The sequence below is a fragment of the Oryzias latipes genome, chromosome 16, assembly GCF_002234675.1.
Source record: "Oryzias latipes chromosome 16, ASM223467v1".
Taxonomy (NCBI): Eukaryota; Metazoa; Chordata; class Actinopteri; order Beloniformes; family Adrianichthyidae; genus Oryzias; species Oryzias latipes.
The window spans coordinates 4,560,549-4,583,933 of NC_019874.2; the positions used below are offsets into that span (position 1 = coordinate 4,560,549).

Sequence of the window (23,385 nt, forward strand, 5' to 3'; positions counted from 1 at the left end):
TCAGGTTATTTGCCAATTTTTCTCTTTTTTTTGGCATTTCTGAAAAAGGAGATGGGAGTAAAACATCTACTGAATTTTTCTGACAGAAGATTATCTTTCTTTTTAACCTGCTGATTGACATGGGATCTATTAAACCTAAATGAGACCTTTTCATTTCACATGGACTTTGGTTTGATTCAGAGGGAAAATCTTTTGCTCCAGTTTTTAGAGAGTAACCATAAAAAGGTTTTGTCATTCCTTATCTCAAGTTTTGTAGGATTGAAGGCATCTAACTTATCATATATGTGACATTAACTCTACTTGTAAATGTATTTTTTTCTTTGCCTGTGTTTGTTGTGCTTCTTGAAATACCTGGGATATTTAGTTAAAGGGAAGGTTAAAGTGCTTCAGTCAGGTTGAAGAATGGTGGCTGCTGGTGTTTTGAGTGGACGTAGGTCAAAAATGGCAGGCTGCTATCTCTGTTGGTCTCAGGAGTGCATGTTGGGCTCATGCAGTGGAAAGCTGCTTTTTGCCCTGAAAGCCTTTAGCAGCTGTTCCTGTGTGCTGTGCTGCAGCTCAGTACATTTTTTAGTTCAGGTCTCTTCCTTCCCTCATCTCTTCATCTCAAAATCTAACTAATCTCAAACTTTCCTCAGATTCTGATAGTATATAGGAAGAATCTTAAAATATAAAGTATTAGGAAACTAATAAAAAATCTAGCAGCTAAACCATTGTTTGGACAATAAAGAACAGCATGATGCACTGCACAGCGTTTCTTCAGCTTTCTGAGCGCCCTCTTCTTTAAGAATAAAGATGTGAAGGGCCGAGGTTTGTCAGGTGCACAGTCAAAAAAGTACAGATTGGCCAAAAAAAAGAGAACTTGGGGTGTAAGGAGCAACAAAAATGTGAGTCCAGAGTGTTTTTAGTAACCCTCAGGGTGACATTGGTTTGGAAGTACTGCAAGGCTCCTTGTCTGATTTGATCCATCACTTGAAGATGTTTTCCAACACTCTTGTTGTGGGGTCAGCCTCTGCACTGCTAAGCTCCTGTTTCCTCAGAGACCCCTTCCTTTCTCTTGAGATGAACACTTTTTCCCCTTCAATTCTTACATACCTTTACACCTGTGATTGATGGTGTCCTCAGATCATTATAACTGAAGTTTCACTTATAAATAACTTAATTTAACTTAAGATGGGTTTTTTGGTGGTTGGCAGTGAATCACCTCTTACATCTAGTCCTCACCTTTGTATCGTCTTTGCTCAATCAAGGCACTCTGATGTCTTCCTACAGCATCCTAAAACCTCCTCTTTGGTCTGTCTCGAGACCTCTTTCCTGGCCTCTTCAACCTCAACAACCAACATAATCACTGTCCTTCCTCTCAAAGGTCCAAATCATCTCAATCTGCTTCCCTGCATTTATTTTCAAAACATCCACCATGAGCTGTTCCTCTGATGGATTCATTGCTGATTCTTTCTATCCTCATCTCTCTTAAAGAGAACCACAACATCTTCATCCCGCTACGTCAGCTCTGCCTTCTGTCTCTGCATCAGGCTCTGATCCAACAACATGGCTGCTTTCACCACAGTCTTCTGCACCTTTCCTTTCATTCTTCCTGACACTTTTGTTACATATCACACCTTCTTCCATCCTTGGCAACTTGTTTGCACACACCTCTCCACCTCTTTCCTCTCCTTCTCTGTTGTTCTGGACTGTTGAATGGAAGTTCTTAAAGTCCATGTTCACCTCTGCCTTCTGTAACCCCACCATTCCTCTTGAATTCCTCTTATTCATACACATTCTGTCTTGCTGCATCTGATCTTCATTTTTCTGCTTTCCACAGCAAACCTCCACCTCTCTAGATGGTAAATGGCGTATACTTATATAGCCCTTTTTTACCTTCTTCAAGGCCCAAAGCACTTTACAGTCACAATCCCATTCACTCATTCACACACTGATGGCGGCTCCACTGACGAACACTGGCGCCAACCTCCCACCAGAGGCAAGGTGGGGTTCAGTGTCTTGCCAGGGACATTGCGACTCATGGGCGTGCAAGGCAGAAATTGAACCTGCAATCCTACGATCATGGGTCGACCGCCCTACCTCTGCACCTCCACCTGCTCCCTGCGCTTACTAGAGATCACAAAGTCATCTGCAAGCATCATGGTTCACAGAGATTCCTGTCTGACCTCATTTGTCAGTCTGTCCATCACCACAGAAAAATAGAAAGGAGCTCAAAGCTGATCCTTGGTGCTGTCCCACCTCCACCTTGAACTCCTCTGTCACACCAGCAGCACATCTCACCACTGTCTCCCAGCTCTCATGCATGTCCTGAACAACTCCAAAGTTCTTCACCATTTCTCCAGACTTCTTCAAGTAAACCTCAGCTCCTCTCCTTGTTTCCTGTCAGACTGTTTCTAGATGTACAAAGACATAGTGTAGCTCTCTGATCATCCCTGTACTCTATCAACATCCCAAAATCAAATATTGCATTTGCGGTTCTCTTTCTCTGCATGAAACCATCCTGTTGTTCATAAATGCTCACTTCTGAGGTCACTTCTGCTGAGCTTTCCCTTAACTTCAGTGTGTGACTTGTCATTTTGGCCACACCCATTCTGGGGGGTAGCACAGAAACCGAATAGAATGTAGTTTGCAGTTAGAAGCATGAACTTTCAAAAAGAAAAAGGTCTGTCCAAAGGAACACAAAAGAAGTGCTTCCTGAAGCAGACATAGCGGAGACCTGGATACTCCAATTACAGGTCCCTGACCAAAAGCAAGATAGAAACTTTGACCTCAGATGTCCTACTTCCGAAGCCAGCAACAATATTTGGATTGTTATAGCAGCCAGAAAGATGCCTGTGACCTAGTGACCTTTGTTTGGCTTCCACAGGTCTGTGTAGTGACAGAAACCCAGCAACCAGGAAATATTGATGTATTTAGCAACAACAGCAAATGAACAATGAAGTTCCAGAAAGTCTTGTGTGATCTTAAATCACAAAGTCTAAATTGTCCCCCAAAATGCAGTATTGAAAAAAAGATCTCTGTGGGCCTTTAAAGCTATGGACAGAGTTCAGAGGACAGTCTGCCAGATTTGTAGATTCAAGCGTGGTTTCTTCCATTCAGTAATTGGGAATTTCAGTGCTTAAAATTCCTAACTATGCAGGCATTTTGGGGATGACCCCCTTTTCTGTTCCGGTGCACACAGATAAGTTTGGTGTGAAAGAAGATGACAGATTTGCGTGGAGCCCCCACCTCAACCACTGAACACCCTCAGCATCAAGCGAAACAGTACCTGTCATAACTGACGTGTTTGATGATTGGAGCAATATAACAAATTCATAAAGGAATAAAGCTTCGAAATCGACTAGTGGTCATCTGTATTGGGTAAATTACGTTCAAAGAGTAATTGATTACATTACTTTAGTTACTGGATGAAATTGTAATTAAATTACTTTACTCATTCCCCAGTTAAAAAGTAGTTAATTACTCATTGCTTTACTTTAATTTTTTCCACTCACATAAAAATTCTCAAGGGAATAAAGCTAGCACAAACAAGACACCCTTGTAAAATCAACAAATAAAAACAGAGGCGACACAAGGGCAATCCAGTTTTTTATCACCACTTCAACATGAAAAAATGTACATTGTATTGTAGCCAAGACAGGTTGCTCATGGACACTAAGGCAGTGGAAAGCAGTTAATCTCCAGGACAAAACTTGCACTTAGCTAAAATGTTTTTGCTTTTATTTTATAACAAAATGGAAATAATTTGAAAATCTCCAGTTGCCGAATGCCTCTATGAATTTGTCCAGGTTTACTCTCTTCTTACTCTGACCAATCTCCAGCTCTGCATTACCATGCATGCATCAGCACCTGTTTTTATTAGTATTTGTTTTGTTTCATTTAACCAAGAGACAATCTTAAAGCCTACTCACAATTTCTTTTGATGAGTCACCTATGATTTAAGTGTACCAAAATGTGAGTAATGAAGTAATGAGGGTTTCTGTTGTCTATTAATTGTAATGTATTTACAGAAATTTGGACTGTAATTAGTTTTGTTACTCCGTTCCTGACAAAAGTAATTAAATTAGAGTAATTCATTACTATGTAATTCATTACCTTCAACACTGGTGACCATTCATGATACTTAGCTTCCAAACAGAAAAACAGCATATTGGTTAAAAGCAAAAAAGGGCATTCTTTAATTTTTTTAGAAGGCAAGAATGAGTTTATAAAGAAATAAAGTAAAAATTATAAATTGAAAAAAACTTTTTGCAAAAAGCCATATACTTGTTTTGTTCAAAAATAAAACAATAGGGATATAATAATTCACTCTCCCCACAATTTTGATCAAACCTGGATATTTGGGTCATGGTTTTGTTTTGGTTTGATGTATGATGGCGTATTACAAAAACAACAAAATTCTTAAAATTCAGATATATCCTTTTTTTACATTGGCAATGAAGAAAAACCTTTCCGTTGGGTCATTCTAAGCCTGGTGTAATGTCATAAAACAATAGATAGTAAATCCTTAAATTTGCCAGTTTGACACTTTCAATGTAAACATAGTGGTGTGCAGTAGGGATGCAACAATTAATTTTTCTGCCCATGATTCGTTTTAATGGTGTAAGATACAGTTTGGTTTTAAAGTGGGAATTGTGACATCCCCAATCCCCACAAACCCAAGAAATTCCACCTTTGAAAGGCTTCGTTTGGCTTTCAGGGACTATAGAGAGCAGTAAACAGACCTCGTGCCCCTGAGCGCCGTCCCAGAAAATACATAAAAAAAGCTTAGAAAGAAACAATAAACTTCAGAAAAAGGGGGTTTCAGCCCTGCCTAATCAATTAGAAGAGACGCATAGCTTACCTCTTTGAGCAAACATTCCTGAATCGGGGGGCTCTGACATGTTTGCCATGTGTGACCTCCAATGCACATTTAACAGGAGTCATGTGGCTGTGGCACCGACCAATCAGCTTCACAGCTTGCGCACAAACAAAAAAACAGACCACTCTACAAATGTCTTAGGAGTTAGCCATTTTGAAGTTAAATAACCATAATTAAAGCTAAACATCGTTTCAATCCCTTAATATTCTATTTTTGGTTAAGTATCCCTGTCAATATTCCAAATAAGTCAAAGTGTCAAACAGATGTTGGTGTTAACATGCTGGATTTCCAGTTACACATCTTGGATTTTCATGGTTTCCTCTGTGGTTCCTCATGTTAGGTGGACACCTGTGTTGACATTGAGTCATGTGTGTGAATTATCTCAGCACTTTTATTTGACACTTTTATGTTAGTTTATTCCCGCCTGCATTTTTAAGTTTACTTTTTATAACCACCTGTAGAGATCAAGTTTAGAATTTTGTTCAACCAGGAGCGACCTTGGAACATTTTGGGTTTTGGAGCAATTTTTCACAAATAATGAGGATTTAACAGTCACTGGAGCATGAATAAGGTGCTACCCCTCATACATTTCAAGTTGGATGCTGCAGCTGGACCTTCCACCTTCGGAAAATATCTTTAATCCTGGGGTTTTCCTCCACCAAAGGCGTGAAAAAGAGGAGTGATATGAAGGAGGTGATATTAGGATACATTCCTGTTTTGAGAATCACAAAGGCCAAAATCCTTGAAGAGGCCCTCAGCTTGGTACTACAGTGTGAGGTCCTCAGAACAGCACAACTTGAAATGGTTGGGAAAAAAACCTCCTTAACCTCACCCAACCTTCAGGGCTAAAACGATAGCTGTTGGAAAAAGATTCAATAAACTAAGAGTTGATGTGCTTTTAGGCCCTACAGGAAGACATTAAATACATGAAACCTAGACAGAGTAAAGAGAACAAAATCTATTGCTTTCACACTAACTCAAGTCTGCATGATTTTCTGTCTTCCAGGGGTCTATTCATCACGATTCATGACAGCGGCCACATTGCTTCAATTCTTCAAAATTGGCCGGAAAAGGACATTAAGGTAAATAAACTGAATTAAAAACCTTTGAACCTTTAAATCAAACTAATTGGAGAAGAAAGAAAAGGCACAAATAGGACTCAGACGTGGTTTGACTCAGCTAAATTTGAACTGTTCGTCTTCTACAAATGAAATGTCGATTCTTAGGATTAAGGAGTCATTTTATAGGTCACCACCACCTTCAGAAGTTTTCTCATTGTAGCTCTTTCTGACTTATCAAAACTAAAATTCAAAACATAAATTCTAAAGTAAATGCATCAATATCTGATCTTCACAAAGTTAAGAAAAAAAAAATCAGCCATCAGCTACACTTTGTAAGTACACTTCATCCTTCCATACATGATCTATTATGTTGTTATGAAGTGTGGGGAAATACATACAAAACAACAGTAAACTGTCTTTGTCTTTAAAAAAAAGCCATAAGAATAATCACCAGATCATCTTATATAAAGGTGACTTACTCACTGTTAACAAATTAAAATTACTAAAATTTGAAGACCTGGTTGATTTTAAAACAATTCCAATCATGTTCATAATAAAACGTTTAAAAAATGATAAAAGGTGATATAATAAATGGATATAAAGAAGTCAACAACATACATCCATTTGTATTTTTTTATATAAACTTTTGACCATAATTGATTGTTGTCAGTGTTTACTTGTTGTAATTATATAAAACATACTGTTTGTACGAATTTATATTTGGAAAAAATAAAAAAGAGGCTTGGTCTCCATAAATTGTTGATCTTCAATTAAAGTCCTTTTCAAACTTTGATTATTGTCATTCATCATATACTTCTGTTTATGATGTTTATTTTTATCATATGAATTTGAAATAAATAACTTTAAAAAGAAAAGAAAATCTCCAACTTTTAAAGCCCCATAATGTGGACACTGTTGGATTAATGTGTTATGTAATGGATGATCAAGGTTTTCCAATAGAGTTTTTGTCTTCTAAAGCCTCCTTTGAACAATCAGCTCCACAAGCATCAGAAGAGTCGGCCTCCTTCATCAGTTTGATTAGCCTCTGTATCTTGCTTCTCCACTTCTATTAAACTTTTTATGATGTGAGAGATTTTGAAGCAGCAGCTCATTTCTCAAACATCCAAACCCTGTTCCTTAATCCTGCGTGTAAAACAAATATCTAATCTCACCATCCTTCATCTTAATGACGACACTGGTAGGCATTCTTGGCATGTCAGATATTCCTGCTGCATCAGCCACCTGTTCATAGCTGTCAACAGCAAAGCATTTACCTCAGAGCTAAAAAGCTGCTGCTTACCTGTGCTCTGACCAAAACTCCAGTTTAGAATAATTCCGACAGAAAAAGGCAAAAGGAGAAAAATTGCATCAAACCAAACAAACAAAAAATCAGAAAAAAGATTGACAGAGGATTTTAGAAAGAAACTTTGAAACATTTTCTATTTTAGGAATCAAGCGGGGTTTAACCTTTCAGTTGAAAAACTAATTACATGAGCTTGTCAGAGTGCAACTGTCAAATGTGCCAGTTACCTGCGTCACAGCAAATAACTTCATATTTAACTCTTAGTCTGCTCTTACTGAGCCCGTGACCTGACATGGGTAAAATAATAAATATCTCGTTCCCACAAATTAATACCTCGTTCCCACGCAATAAAAAAAGCTTTTTAAAATAAATTAATTTGATCTGTAAACATCATCCATTTCTTCCATGCAATGTAATGAGACACACACAGAAAGAAATATGAAGGTATCTGCTGTAAATCCAAATATTGCTCACATCCGTGTTTATGAATGACTTATGACGTGAATAATTATTTCGTTCGCACAAATTAGTTAATGCGTGGGAACTGAATATTATTTTGTGGGAACAACATATAATTTTATTCCCACAATTTAATTATTGTGTGCGAATAAGATATTAATTTGGGGGAACGAGATATTTATTATTTTACCCATGTCAGGTCACAGGCTCCGTAGATAACATTTATGCGGTAAAATCATCCCAAAGGAGGACATTGGTTTGAAATATTGCAGAGCCTGAACAGTGTTAGAGGAAAAACCTGTCACTGGAAAGTGTGAAAGAAAGGATGAAATGTCTGAGCAAAAGCAAAGAGCATTTTTTGACATTTTCTAAAAAAAAACGGTTAATATAAGAGTTTATACAGTATTTAATTAAACCATGATTGCTACCCTTGAAGATTTCATGAAGAATGCTGAGACACACTCTTTAAGGTGTTTGGCTTGGTTCAGTTCTGACAACCATGTGGTTGACAGGCCGTGTGTGTGACTGATGGAGAGCGGATCCTGGGGCTTGGAGACCTGGGTTGTCATGGTATGGGCATCCCAGTGGGCAAGCTGGCCCTGTACACAGCCTGCGGAGGCATGCCACCACAACAGTGCCTGCCTGTCATGCTGGATGTGGGCACAGATAATGAGGTAAAAACCGACTTTCAGCATTCAATCTGTCATCATGCAGAGAAATAGAAGCAGCCGCTTTATTGGTTTAGCACGAGATACAGTACATTGCTGATGCACATACTGACATTAAGATCACATCACTGACAATACTGTAACAAGTATAAACATTTTTGATTTGACTTCTGAAAAGATTAGGAATTCAGTTGTTTTCAAAGGGCCAGTTAAGACCTCAAGAGCCTTAAGATGAAACTTTGAATTCCCTCTCTTGTTCAATACTTACATTTTTGTTTGTTTTTTATTTGATTTTTGTTCTTTTGGCTTTGAGCACATTCACAGAATGATAGTTTTTAAATGTGATGACAATTACAGTGATATCAGGATGGTACATTTGTGAAAAGGAAACAAAGGAAACAAAAGGAAACAAAAGATGGAAAATGTTGTGGGAAACATTAAAGGCTTTAACTGTCAAAAGATCACTTGTTTTTCCTAAGTTTAGTTTGTTCAGCTCCTCTTTTTAGCAATGTTTACAAAAAATAAATGTTGCTTTTAATTTTTGCTATTAAATCCACCAACACTGTGGATTTAAAAGTGCTTCAACTTGAAAGGATTTGTTTAAAAAGCAGTTTTTTAATATTTTTTTTTCTGGTGAAGAACAAACAAAATAAAGCAGTCAATCCACCCAAGTCAGGTGGGCTTTGGCTTATTTGTGTGAAAGCCAGTTTTCCCACTTTTAAACCAGAAAACGCCCTTTACATAAGTGAACTAAGCAATTCCACTGACAAACGCCAGTGGGGAAAGCACCTCTGTCCTCTGCCAGCTGTGTGAACAGCAGCCAGAGTCAAAGCTGTCACTGTTCACTGTACGCTGCTGCAGTCTTCATCCTACATGAACCAGAAAACTCACATATGATGGTCTTAACCCGGTTTTAACCTGGCTACTTTGGTGTGCACAAACTCCAGAACTCAGCAGAAGTGAGCAGGCAGCTCTGTTGCCAGTGTGTCTGACAGAACTCAGCTTCAAGTTCAGAGGCTGTCCTCCTTTTTCCAAAACAGTTTTCAGATAAGTTTAACTCCTTTCCAAGAAGATACTTCGGTGGATTAAAAGTAAGAGATGTTGCTGAGGTTTGATGGGTTTGCAAATCAAGATAGATCAAGATAGAAAGAAAAAACTTTGGACAGAAACCAGAGAGATGAAAAAAAATCTCCAGGCAATCGTTTATGTCCTAAGGTCACTTTGTATCTACTTTCATGCAGTTTATTAGCTGATTTCAGGAGTACCGGTATCTTGCATAAGAAGCATATTAATCCCAAACCGTTGATAAAAATAGGTCACATAGCCTTTGTTTTATATCTTTGTGGTTTTAATGTGTTTGGAATTGGATGAAATTTAAATGATCTCCCACTCTGACGAGGCATCAGCCCTGAGCCTTGGCCTCAGAGTGAGTTCAAATCATGTGTCACTGTGTTAAAATCTCTGTGATTCTCCTTATAGGGCCTGCAAAGCTTTTTTTGTATTTGTTTGAGACCTGTGTGTCAACCGATTCTGTCCTCCTTTCACACTATAGTGTATCCCAGATGCGCTTCATTACTGGTGCCACGGTTTAAAGGTGTTACTTATGATCAGTGTCTAGTATTTAAATGCAATCCACCAAAGATCAACCTAAACTAGATTAAACCCAGGAAACCATGCTGATATTTTTTATGGTGCTTAAGAGTTAAAATTTTCCTTTACAGATTAGACCATTTCTAAAAGACTATGCACACCCTGGTCCACCTTAAGAAAATGTTCATTTTGGGGCTTTGCTGAGAATATTGTTTTAATGATAAAATAAAAGATTTTGGCTCTCATTACCAATTTCTTGCAGCTTGTTTGTCTTCTATCAAATGGTTTGACAGATTGCGGATTTGGTCAGTTTGCTCTGAAATGAAGCACAAAAATGTTAATTCCCTTTTTTGCTCTTTTACCTTAAATCCCCTCTAGTTCAAATGTTCTTCTGTGAGAAAAGGTTTACAGTAAAAACATTAAATAATGAGTGGTTGCCTCATTCATCACCAAAACCGCAGACTTATTAAATTAATTTCTCATAAAGGTAGAATGCTTAACAGTTTTAAAATGAGAAATGTCTTCATTTTTAGACGGTTTGTTATCAACACCAAACATGAGAAATACTCCATCACATCTTGATACTGATATTTGCCAGGTTCTGCCCTGACACACATTTTCCTAACCTTCTGCAGAAATGACACATTCACTGAAATGAGAGAAGGATGTGTGATGATTATTATGCCTGCTGCATCTTAATCTGCAGACCCTGAAGGAATGATGGGGCAGAATGGGGGGGGGGGGGGGGATGAAACACTGGCTAATTATTAAAATGACCCTTATTATGGGATTATATGTGCCCTTGAGTGGGTGAAGGGGTAGAGAGAGTGAAGCAGGCAGGAAGCCAAATAGTCCTGCAGACGGATCCCACGACCCAGACGTGCCTCTATACTTTTCTCCAAATTGTAGGTTCAACATTTTTGTCTGGATTAGATTGATTTCTCAACAGCTGCCATATCAGGAGAGGGGAGGTCAGAGCCAAAATCTCCATAGATTGTTTGTTTTTTCTTCTAAAACTAACTTACTCACATGTCTAGTTAAAACTTTTAATACTGAGAAAGGCCTGGAAAGACCTCAGACCTCTCAGTCCAGAAAAGCGCAGTGCTAGGAACAGCTAAGATACTGCAGGACCCTCAAGCTCCCAGGCCTCTGGTAGAGGACCCCAGCTTGGAGGAGAAAAGCACCTGCGGAGGGTGAGAGGGCCGTTTTGTTTGGACACACCTTCTCATTCAAAGAGTTTTCTTTATTTTCATGACTATGAAAATTGTAGAGTCACATTGGAGACATCAAAACTGTCAGGATACGAGGTGGACACAAAATGCAGGACACAGGATTTTCCAACGAAAACTCGAATTTAATTGTTAAGTTGCTCTTAAGCCAAAATATCCCAGTAACTCTGTGTACAATCTGGCAACAAGTGCAGGGGAGACGCAGACTATAACCATGAGGATTGATTAAACATTTACAAACAGGTGCGCACAGCAGGGAGGGCAGGTGAACACACTGAGGGAAGGTCAAGACAACTGAAATGAGAGGACATGTGAGATACGGGAAGTAACAAAATAAAAGCAGAACAAAAACCACCCTGGCTCCAATACCTCACAAAAACTATGGATTAACACACATGGAATTACAAAGAATCATTGCACACAGATTTAAAACAGCAAAAGCACTAGATTAATAAAAATAAAATGTGTTTTTAGTCTAGTGTATTTCTATGGACTTGGCTAAGACTCATTTTTCTTGAAATACTGCATCCATGCATCGTGGTATGGAGGTGATCAGCCTGTGGCTTTGCAGAGGTGTAATGGAAGCCCAGGCTTCTCTGACAGCTGCCTTCAGGTCAGGTGCATTTCCTTTTTCAATTTAACAATGATTTATAGATTTATTTCATCAAATTCAGGTAAGGCAAATTTGTTAACCATCGAGAACAGCAAACCAGTCTCTGACACAGATGTAGCCATTAAGTTAGTGAAGTACTAATGAAAAAGCAAAAACCCTCTAAAGCAGAGAGCAGCAAAATGCTCCAGAATTTCCCAGTAGATGTTGCATTGACTGTTGACTTCAGAAAACAGTGGACCATCACCACGAGATGAACTGGTGCCTAAGAGCATCACTGACTGCGGAACCCTCACACTGGAATTGAAGCGATTTGGATTTTGTGGCTCTTCAATCTTCCACCAGACTCTAGGACCAATATTTGCTTTAATCTGAAAAAGAGGACTTGGGACCATTAAGCAACAGTCCAGTTTTAATTGTCCTTCACGGAAGATGCTTCTGACGTCTCAGGAGTGGTTTGAAACAAGTACTGCAGCACTTTGAATGGAGTAACACTTGATGCTCTGATTTTAGCCTCAGTCCTCTCTAGACTGCAGTTTTACCTGATTCCACATCTTTTCCTGCCACATTTTGTCCTAAATACCACACATCTTGTTTAGTAACAACCTTTTTTAATGGCTTGTCTTTATTGTGAAGGGTTTTGATGAACATCATCTGGAAATCTGTCAAGTCAGCAAACTTATGTAGCTACTGAGAGACCATTTATGTTGTGGCACCATCAGTTTCCAACAGACTTTTTTTTACAATATTCTAATTTTCTGAAACACTGGATTTGGGGCTTGTATTACCTGTTAGTCATATTGTTTACTAGATTTAAGGCTAAAATAAATTAACACTTGATGTATTCCAATTTATGTTTTTTTGACTCCTCGTGAAATAACATTTTGACTTATTTAAATGATTGACAAAAAGTAATATTAAACTTGTTCTGACTTTTTGGGGACATATCTATTTTTATGATACAGAGAAAATCAAAAGTAATTTTATTTTTATTGATGCGGATGACATTAATAGTCAACATAAACAGATCATCATCAACAGGGATCCCATTTCAAGAGAAACTTGACTTTTTACAGTATAGCCAGACTGAAATTAAAAGAAATAAACAAATGAAACATCTGTGTAGAAGGCAAATGTTCTACTGAGGGAACTAAAATAGTCAAAATCTTTATGAAAGCACGTTTACAGACAAAACTGAAGACATAAAGCAAGAAGATGTTTCTGCTCCGACCATCTGGATCACAGTAACTACAAGGAGTGTGAGTCTCTTGCATACATGAACTTCACAGCCATGAGGATTAATGGATTTTTGAGAGGAAAGGGATTGTACAGAATAAAGACAGGTCCAGGTTACAGCAGACATGCAGTGACAGAAAGACAAGTCATGTCAGCAGTTCAGCACAGAGTCAATGAGGTCAGATAACTTGAGTTTGCTTAGGGGCTGATCTCTATGACCCAACGAAGTCATTGAGTCCATGTTTCCAAGTGAACCTCATGGCCTACAGAAAAATGAAGCTATTCCTGGAACATTTCTCCTCTTTCTCCTTGTATGTTCATCATTTCTTTGTGAAATGGCCACCAAAATCCCCCTCTGAGATGAGGCCCCTTCCTAAGGGATCATTTAAAAACGTATGCTTGTTTTGGTTGCTGTTGAACTTGGCCATTTTATAATCCACCAAAGATTCTCCAGCAGAAGGCTTGTAGCCCTGTAATGAATGCTACTTCAAATAAACCTTCTGAACTGTTCTTGGACATGGCAGACACTGGCTCTGCCATGGAAAGGTGGCTTCTTTGGGATCCAAATCGCACTCATCTCTGAGGAACCATTTAATTATGTGTGGAAATGAGGGCCGTCTGCTCCAGTGAGGCGTTTTATTGTTGCACAAAAGATCCAAAACCTTTAGAAGTTAAACATATTGGAGGTTAAGCTTGAAGTGATGTTGATTTACTCTCTGTTCATACTGTGTGGTAGCGCACCCCTCCAATGGCAATATTCGTTTGTGTGTCAAAACAAATTAGTGTTAACACCTTACTTACTTTTTAAGTGTGATTTTTTTTTTTTCAGACAACAAATTGAGAGTAAAGTCTTCTTATTAAACAGAGACTTTTACTCTGGAGAACGATTGATTGAGGACTCAGACTGAGCTCTTTTTTGCAAGGAGACGATTGAATTGCTGTTTTTTTTTGTACATTAGACCATAGAATAATTTACACCGTCTGACTAACTTCTGTAATTGTGTTCTGTTATTTCTCCTTTTTTTTCTTTACACTTCTTTCTTTTATTTCTTAGTCAAAATTCAGAAGTGCAGAAGACCCATAAAGATCCACACCTAGTTTGGGTTCTATTAAAAGTGTAATTGTGGCAAAAATGTAAAAACCAGCTGCTAATTTAAGTGCGTTTGTCTACTTTAAAAGTTTCGTTTTGTTTCACTTTATTTAAAATTACCACAGAGCTTCAGGGCCTTTATAAAAGAAAAGTAAAACAAATATGTGACAAAAAAGTTGTTCATTTATGAGGAAAAAAGTTGTACAATTATGAAAACAAAATCAACAATTTATAAGACCAAAGTCAGAAACGTGTTCTTCAAAAAGGTGCAATTTTACAAGACTTTTTCAAAAATGTAAATGTTACATTAAGCTTTTAAAATGTTTCGACAAGAACAATGAGATATTAGCAGTTTAATTTATGTTGCAGACATTTCAGAGCATTCGGATGGACACCACACTGATCAAGAACCTCCCATAACCCTTGTGCTATCTTAGTCACTTTAACATTGGGAGTTGGGTCATCTAGACCCACTAGACAGTGCTATGAACCTTTTTTCTTCAATGATTTGTGAACTTCACTGGTGTCCATGGATTACATGAAATCTTTCCACCTTCATCCACCTTTGTCATGGTAGGGAGAAGACGTCACTGTAAGGATCGGGTCATCTGGACCCCACAGATAGCACAAGGGTTAATCATCTTCACTTTTTTCGTAAATGTACAACTTTATTTTCATGAAATGACAACTTTCTTTTCAAAACGCCATGGCTTTTTCTTTATAAAATTATGATTTTTAACACAAATATATGTATATTTTTTCTTTTATGGCGGCCCTAATACGCTGTCGTAGCAGAGAGTAGAAATATTATGGCATTTACTATTTTAAAGGGATTAGTTTCTTTAATTAATCTTGCAGCTCAGTTTGTTATTGGACTACAGTGTGAACTAGATCGGCCTTTTTAAGGAGGACGTTGTGTTGTCATTTTTGGGTCTGCTTACCATCTGACTGTGAGTTAAGGTGGAGAAGAAGATGACATTTGACTTAGTGGTTTCTATAAAGACAGTTTAAAACATGTGCTCTTTAGGATGTGATGTCACTAAACCTGTGTGAAAGATGGAACTAGGCTGTGAAATTGCACACACATAGGAAGGCTGTTTTTAGGCTGTTTTGGACGGACATTTAAATAGCATTTAGATAGATTTAAATAGCATTTATCTATTGAATACAATGTTCTAAGATGTTTTTATTTTTTTGTGGTTTATAAAGTTAGCATTGGAGTTAAAGCATGAATTCTGTAACAGCTTTATAAACTGGTTCCTGATAGATCTTGTTTGATGGGAACTTTTGTCTCTTCTCTTCTGTTCTGACATTGTTCAAGTTCAAATTAAATACTTTTCTTTTTAGTTTAGCGGTTGAGAGATGAAAGTGTGTTATCTGCACTCTTTTGTTCTTGTTCATACGTGATTTTTAAAATAGGTTTTAACTGTAATTTATGTTTGTGTGCTTTTATATTGTCATTTTTCTGTAAAGCACTTCTTCTTTCTCTTTCGGCTTTTCCCATCAGGGGTCGCCACAGCGAATCATCCTTTTCCACCTCGCTCTATCATGAACATCTTCTACCCTAACGTTAGCCAACTTCATGTCCTCTGTTAAGACATCCATGTATCTCCTCTTTGGCCGTCCTCTTGCCCTCCTGCCAGGCAGCTCCATCTCCAACATCCTTCTACCAATATATCCACTATCCCTCCTCTGAACATGTCCAAACCATCTCAGTCTGGCTTCTCTGACTTTGTCGCTAACACAGGCAACATGAGCCGTCCCTCTGATGTACTCGTTCCTTATCCTGTCTAACCTGGTCACTCCTAAGGAGAACCTCAACATCTTCATCTCCGCTACCCTCCATATCAGCCTCTTGTCTCTGTCTCACTGCTACTGTCTCTAACCCATAGAGCAGAGCTGGTCTCACCACTGTCTTGTACACCTTTCCTTTGAGTCTTGCTGGCACTCTTCTGTCACACAACACTCCTGACACTTTCCTCCACCCGCTCCAACCTGCCTGCACTCGCCTCTTCACCTCTTTTCCACACTCCCCATCACACTGAACTGTTGACCCCAAGTACTTAAACTCCTGCACCTTCTTCACCTCAGCCCCCTGTAACCTAACGCTTCTACCTTGATCCCTCTCGTTCAGACACATGTATTCTGTCTTACTACGACTGACCTTCATGCCTCTTCTTTCCAGAGCAAACCTCCACCTCTCTAGCTGTTCCTCCACCTGCTCTCTACTCTCACTGCAAATTACGATGTCATCCGCAAACATCATTGTCCAGGGAGATTCCTGTCTTACCTCGTCTGTCAGCCTGTCCATCAGCATAGCAAACAAAAAAGGACTCAAAGCTGATCCTTGGTGTAGTCCCACCTCCACCTTGAACTCCTCTGTCTGACCTACAGCACATCTCACCACCGTCATACTTCTCTCATACATGTCCTGAACTACTCTGACATACTTCTCTGCCACTCCAGACGACCTCATACAGTACCACAGCTCCTCCCTCGGCACCCTGTCATACGCCTTCTCTAAATCTACGAACACACAATGCAGCTCCTTCTGACCTTCTCTGTACTTTTCCATCAACATTCTCAAAGCAAAAATGGCATCAGTGGTGCTCTTACGGGGCATGAAACCATACTGCTGCTCACAGATCTCCACCTCTTTCCTAAGCCTGGCTTCCACTACTCTTTCCCACAGCTTCATTGTGTGGCTCATCAACTTTATTCCTCTATAGTTGCTGCAGTTCTGCGTGTCACCCTTGTTCTTAAAGATCGGAACCAGAACGCTTCTCCTCCATTCCTCAGGCATCTTCTCACTCTCTAGAATCCTATTGAAAAAACTCGTTAGAAATTCCACTGCTGTCTCTCCTAAGCACTTCCATACCTCCACAGGTAGGTCATCAGGACCAACGGCCTTTCCGCTCTTCATCCTTTTCAGAGCCTTCCTAACCTCATCCTTTCCAATCTCTGCTACTTCCTGCTCCACAACAACCACATCTTCCTCCCTTCTTTCCCTGTCATTTTCCACGTTCATCAGCTCCTCAAAATACTCCTTCCATCTTTTCTGTACACTCTCCTGGGTTGTTAGCACCTTTCCGTCTCTGTCCTTAATCACCCTTATCTGTTGCACGTCCTTCCCATCTCTGTCTCTCTGTCTGGCTAGCCTGAACAAGTCCTTTTCTCCTTCCTTTGTGTCTAACCTGTCATATAGCTCATCGTAAGCTTTCTGTTTGGCCTTTGCCACCTCTCTCTTCACTCTACGCTGCGCTTCCTTGTACTCCTGTCTACCTTCCTCAGTCCTTTCTACATCCCACTTCCTTTTAGCCAACCTCTTCCTCTGGACGCATTCCTGTACTTCCTCATTCCACCACCAAGTCTCTTTACCGTCTTTCCTCTTTCCAGATGACAGACCTAGCACTTTCCTACCTGTTTCCCTGATAATCTCTGCTGTAGTTTCCCAGTCATCTGGAAGCTCATCCTGACCACCCAGGACCTGTCTCAACTTCTGCCTAAATTCCTCACAAGTTTCTTCATTCTGTAGCTTCCACCACTTGGTCTTCTTTTCTGTTTTCCCTCTCTTCTTCTTCCTGACCTCCAGAGTCATCTTACACACCAACATGCGGTGCTGTTTGGCTACACTCTCTCCTACCACCACTTTGCAGTCATTAACCTCTCTCAAATGACCTCGTCTACACAGGATGTAGTCCACCTGAGTACTCTTACCTCCACTTCTGTATGTCACTCTATGTTCCTCTCTCTTCTGGAAGTAAGTGTTGACTACAGCCATTTCCATCCTCTTCGCAAAGTCCACCACCATCTGTCCCTCCAGATTCCTTTCCTTCACACCAAACCTGCCCATCACCTCCTCATCACCTCTGTTGCCCTCACCAACATGCCCATTAAAGTCTGCTCCAATAACAACTCTCTCTCCTCTGGGGATACTCTCTATGACCTCATCCAACTCACTCCAGAATCTCTCCTTCACTTCTAACTCACAGCCAACCTGTGGCGCATACCCACTGACTACATTCACCATCACCCCTTCAATTTCTAACTTTAGGCTCATCATCCTGTCTGAGACTCTTTTCACCTCTAGAACACTGTTTACAAACTCCCCCTTCAGAATCACTCCTACCCCGTTTCTCTTCCTATCAACACCATGATAGAACAGTTTGTATCCTCCTCCAATACTACGTGCCTTGCTGCCCTTCCACCTTGTCTCCTGCACACACAGTACATCTACCTTCCTTCTCTCCATCATGTCTGCCAGCTCTCTGCCTTTCCCTGTCATTGTGCCAACGTTAAGAGTCCCTATTCTCAAACCTATGTTCCTGCCTTTTCCCTTCTCTCTCTGGCCACGGGCCCTTCTGCCTCCCCTCTTTCTTCGACCAACAGTAGTCAAATTTCCACCGACACCCTGTAGGTTAACAGCATCGGTGGCGGTCGTTGTTAACCCGGGCCTCGACCGATCCGGTATGTCAAAAGTGTTGTGGATGATTCGCATGGTTATTTTGGCAATTTTTACGCCGGATGCCCTTCCTGACGCAACCCTCTCTATTTATCCGGGCTTGGGACCGGCACAGAGGCAACTGGCTTGCAACCCCTGTGGCTAGATTATTTTTCTGTAAAGCACTTATGCTATAAAAATAAACCTGCCCTACCTCTGAGAGCTGAAGGGCTTCTACTCAGTACTGACCTTTTTTCTGTTCTTTTTGTTTGTTTTGTATTTGCAGGCCCTGTTGAAGGACCCCCTCTACCTTGGGTTAAGACACAAAAGAGTGCGAGGTCAGCCCTACGATGACCTGCTGGACGAGTTTATGAAAGCTGTGTCAGACAGGTGCATGGTCGCACTGACCTTTTGTTCCTCATATGCCTACCTGGGCGGCCGTGGTGCAGCGGTAGGGCGGTCGTCCCATGATCGTAAGGTTGCAGGTTCGATTCCCGCCTTGCACGCCCATGAGTCGAAGTGTCTTTGGGCAAGACACTGAACCCCACCTTGCCTCTGGTGGTAGGCAGGCGCCTGTGTTTGGCAGCGGAGCGACCACCAGTGTGTGACTGTGTGTGTGAATGTGTGTGTGACTGGGTGAATGGGTCTGTGACTGTAAAGCGCTTTGTCCTTGTAGGAAGAAAGGCGCTATATAAGTATACGCTATTTACCATTTACCATTTATCTACTTTAATCTGCCTGCTATTGTCATTTTGGTCACAGCAGCACTCTGAGCCCTTAAAGGAAAAATGTTAAGTGGTTTAGCAATGACAGTTTGTGCAATGAAGACAACATTTGAGCGATTCAGAAGTCTTGAAAAAGACTTACTGCTTATGTCATTTTACCACTTTGGCTTTTTTTTAATCTTAAATTAAGAATTTTGAGGACGATTCTTCTTCATAGCTAAAGATCAAAACATAGTGTTACAGTAATTCTTACAAAAAAAGAACAGAATCAGTTCAGTTTAGTTGTAGCTCCATGCATAAACAGCTTCTGATTTTAATGTATTCTCAGTCAAAAAGCATGAGTCAGCTCTGTGGGAACACATTTAGCACCTTCTCAAAGCAGTACCACTTGGTGGCTGCTGTAATTAAGGGTCATTACTGTGCAATCTGCATGTACAGGTGTGTTTGTCCACACACATTGTGTTGTTTCGGAGTGTGCGTTACCACAACAGGATGGGGGAAAAACCATTTTGGTGTGCAAAGCAATACACAGCTCTCTCTGACCCACAGACTCAACAGAAGCTTCCCGTGGCTGCTTGCACTCTCGCTGCTGCTTTCAGTAAGAGCTCAAATAAAGGGGTATGAATATCCAAACAAAAGATGACACAACAATGCCAGGATGGGGGATTAAATCCAGGCAGCTCTGGAGTGTCAATACAAAGCAAAAAAACAATGCATGAGACTGTGGCAAAGAAACTTTTCAACTCTCCATTTACTGGATGAAATAGTTGCAATAGTTGCTTAATGTCATCATGGTTAAATGTGCATTATTTTATTTGCTGCAAGAGAAAAACGGATGGAGTTACATTCCGTTTGGTTTTAGGGGGTTTTGCACTTTCACAAACTGCTTCCTGACTGAAACAGAATGGAAAACCACTGATCTTAAATGCTAACTTTTCTGTATCTGTGTGCCGTAGAGCCATCCCAACCACACACATACAGGCCTGCTTAAGCCTCATCCCAACTCACAGATAGACTGAAGCCTGGAGGGAGAAGCCTGGATCTAGGCCCTTCCAGCTGGCAACAGGAAGCCACGACTCTAATAACTGAGTAGCTTCCCAAAAACAGAACAGCACTGCTTTTTCCCCCATAGGAGCCAGATTGGCAGAAGATGAATAATTATGGGCTCAGAGATTTAAGGAATAATTACATCTCTGCAAGCAATATCCATGTTTAGTTTTTCTAAGAAACGTCACACAGACTAAAATACTTCACAGTGACTCATCTTGGAGAGGAGAAATCTGAAGGAATTTTAGGGAACACACTTAAAGTACATTTAAGAATAAGTACATTAAGAATTTGGTGTCATGTCAAAATCAAACTACTGTCCATCCCTCAGGTTTCTTGCCTTTTCTATCTTAAATTTTTTTTAAATCGTTTTTATTGTAAAAAAAAAAAAAAGATTTTTTATCAGGAAAACATATTAGTTCATTTGGACTTGACTCTCGTGTGTCTGTTGGATGAATGTCATCCTGGACTCTTCGACCTCAAGCTCTCATCTGCTCTCCAAACCAATCAGTTTGAACAGACTTTTTTGGGGACTTCCAATGGGTTAGTCAGAATGTTCCCTTCCTATTTAAGTCGAGCCGCCTGCAGCTGTACTTTAAAGCCTGAATCTTGTAACTGGAAAGATTACTTGTTTTAATGTTGCAATAACAATTATTTCAACAAGTTTATTTGTAGCAACACTAGTAAAAAAAACAAAAAACACCCCTGATCGTGTCTTAATCATTAAATTTGGCACAAGATTTAATTGGGAATGAGCTATAGCGATGTTTTAACGATTTAAAGAAGAAAACTACACTATTTTACCAAAAGTATTGGCTCACCTGAAGTACCATCCCATTCCCGACCCATGGAGGTCCATATGATGATGGTCCACCCCTTGCAGCTATTACAGCTTCAAATCTTCTGGGAAGGCTGTCCACAAGGTTCAGTAGTGTTTACAGGAATTTTTGACCATGCTTTGTAAAGCCCATTGGTGAGGTCACACACTGATATTGGTGGAGAAGGCCTGACTCTTAGTCTCCGCTCTAATTGATCCCAAAGGTGTTCTATGGGGTTCAGGTCAGGACTCTGTGCAGGTCAGTCAAGTTCATCACATCAGACTGTCATCCATGTCTGTATGGACCTTGCTTTGTGCTCTGCTGCATGGCCATGTTGGAAGAGGAAGGAACCCACTTGCACTTGGTGATGTGATGTGCTTGGATGCAGCTTCTCGGCCATGGAAACCCATTCCATGAAGCTGTCTGCGTGCTGTACTTGAGCTGATCTGAAGGTCACATGAAGTCTGGAGCTCTGTAGCAATTGACTGCACAGAAAGTCTGTAACCTCCTTGCACCGTGTGCTTCAGCATCTACTGACCCCTCTCCATCAGTTTATGTGGTCTACCACTTTGTGGCTGAGTTGCTGTTGTTCCCGAACTCTTCCATTTTGTTCTGATAGAGCTGATAGTTCCCTGGAATATTTAGGACTGAGGAGATTTTACCACTGGATTTGTTAGACAGGTGGCATCCTATGCCAGAGCTCTTCGTTGCAGATGGTGTCCGGCCAGTTGATCTTGAGAATTTGATAAAATTCTCATGATTTGAAGAAATTAATAAAATTCTGTAACCTCTTGTTCTCCAAATGCGTATAAAACTACGTTTTAATGCTGATCAGGCCATTTTCTGAGATTTACTTTCCAGCTTTTATTCTGAAATCTGCTCCACCTCTTGGGTTCTGACAGGTTGTTAAGGACCTGACAGAAAATGGTGTTTGAAAATCTAAGGAGCGCCATCGACTGGACGGCTGTGCTCCAAGTACACAGCTGATGAATGAATGGAGGGGTCAACAGACGCAGAACAAGCCTTTATTTAATGACAGCTGGGGATTTGACAAATAATGTGTGCTGAGAGATGCTGACTCTCTGGAGAGTGAGAGTGGGGCCAGGGATTTATGAAGGCCTCCACCACAAAGCCCTGCAGGGAAAGAGGTGTGTGCACACAGCTGTGTACCCTTGTCTTTGACCTTTGTTGTGATCCTTTCTGGCTCTCTGTTGCTGTCATGAGTGAAACTAATGAATCAGTTTGAACCCCCTGTCTGTTGTGATCTCTCTTGTCAGCAGAACTCGAATCCACATTACCCTGTGCTTCCTCTAATCCGAAAAAAACAGGATCCATTGTGGTCTAAGATGAAACCACGCTGTTTCCTGAGAATTCTGGTCAACCTGCAGAACAAACGTTGGAGTTATGCTTCACAGTGAACATCACAGAGGTCCTAAGCCACGGACACACAGAGCATGTGTCGCATGTTCAAGAACAAGCAAAACGCACATATATGTGGTTTTTTGTGAGGTTACATGGAATTGTAATGTTAAAAAACTGAAGGGAAAAAGAACTACCAGGGTAAAATCTCAACTAATTTAGTTGAAAATTATTACTAAAAATTAACATCACTTTTATTACAAGACTTTTAGAAAAAACAGCTGCAACTTCCAGCTTTTTCTGCCACAATTATCACAAAAATGCACGTGATATTGCAGAGGGACTGTAGATCAGTACAGACAATAGAGTTTCTCCTTTTTTCAATTTTTGGATGCTGGTGTGCCGCGGGATTTTTGTCAAGGATAAAGTGTGCCTTGGCTCAAAAATATAGAAAAACACTGCAACAGGGGACATTTAGGGACAACGAGGCTGTTGCTGGTGAGGGGAGCCTTGCTGCCTCAAATCCCTGATTTGTCCAACGAGCGTGGAGATTTAGCATGGTCAGCTCACTCCGAAAATTTGTCGGTAGAGATTCATTCGCCCGCATGCTGAATTCCTCTGCTCAGCGCAGCATGAAGAGCTATGCAAGGCTACCCATTCAGAGGTACTGATCCGGAGACCGTGTCTGCAGGAAAACAGGGGGGAGCTTTGACAACACCAAAGGGCTTTTCTCCAAGTTAAAAATGCATTACATGCTTACCTGTACGTGACGGATGGATGGGACCGCTTTCATGTTTTCCACGTGTTTCTAAGGAAGAAACTCTCAGTATGGTTTGAATCAAATCTCACCATTTTACTGGAGGTGTCACATACTACTTTAAGACTCCC

At 40.3% G+C, this 23,385-nt stretch overlaps 1 protein-coding gene across 1 annotated transcript in view; it reads left to right on the forward strand.

Moving 5' to 3' along the window:
* The window catches only part of me1 (malic enzyme 1), an 81,489-nt gene that overhangs the window by 50,312 nt on the left and 7,792 nt on the right, over window positions 1-23,385 (forward strand). The window contains exons 4-6 of the mRNA XM_023964043.1: window positions 5,868-5,943; window positions 8,197-8,358; window positions 18,835-18,938. Of these exons, the coding sequence (XP_023819811.1) occupies window positions 5,868-5,943; window positions 8,197-8,358; window positions 18,835-18,938 (342 nt within the window). The remainder of the gene's footprint in view (window positions 1-5,867; window positions 5,944-8,196; window positions 8,359-18,834; window positions 18,939-23,385) is intronic.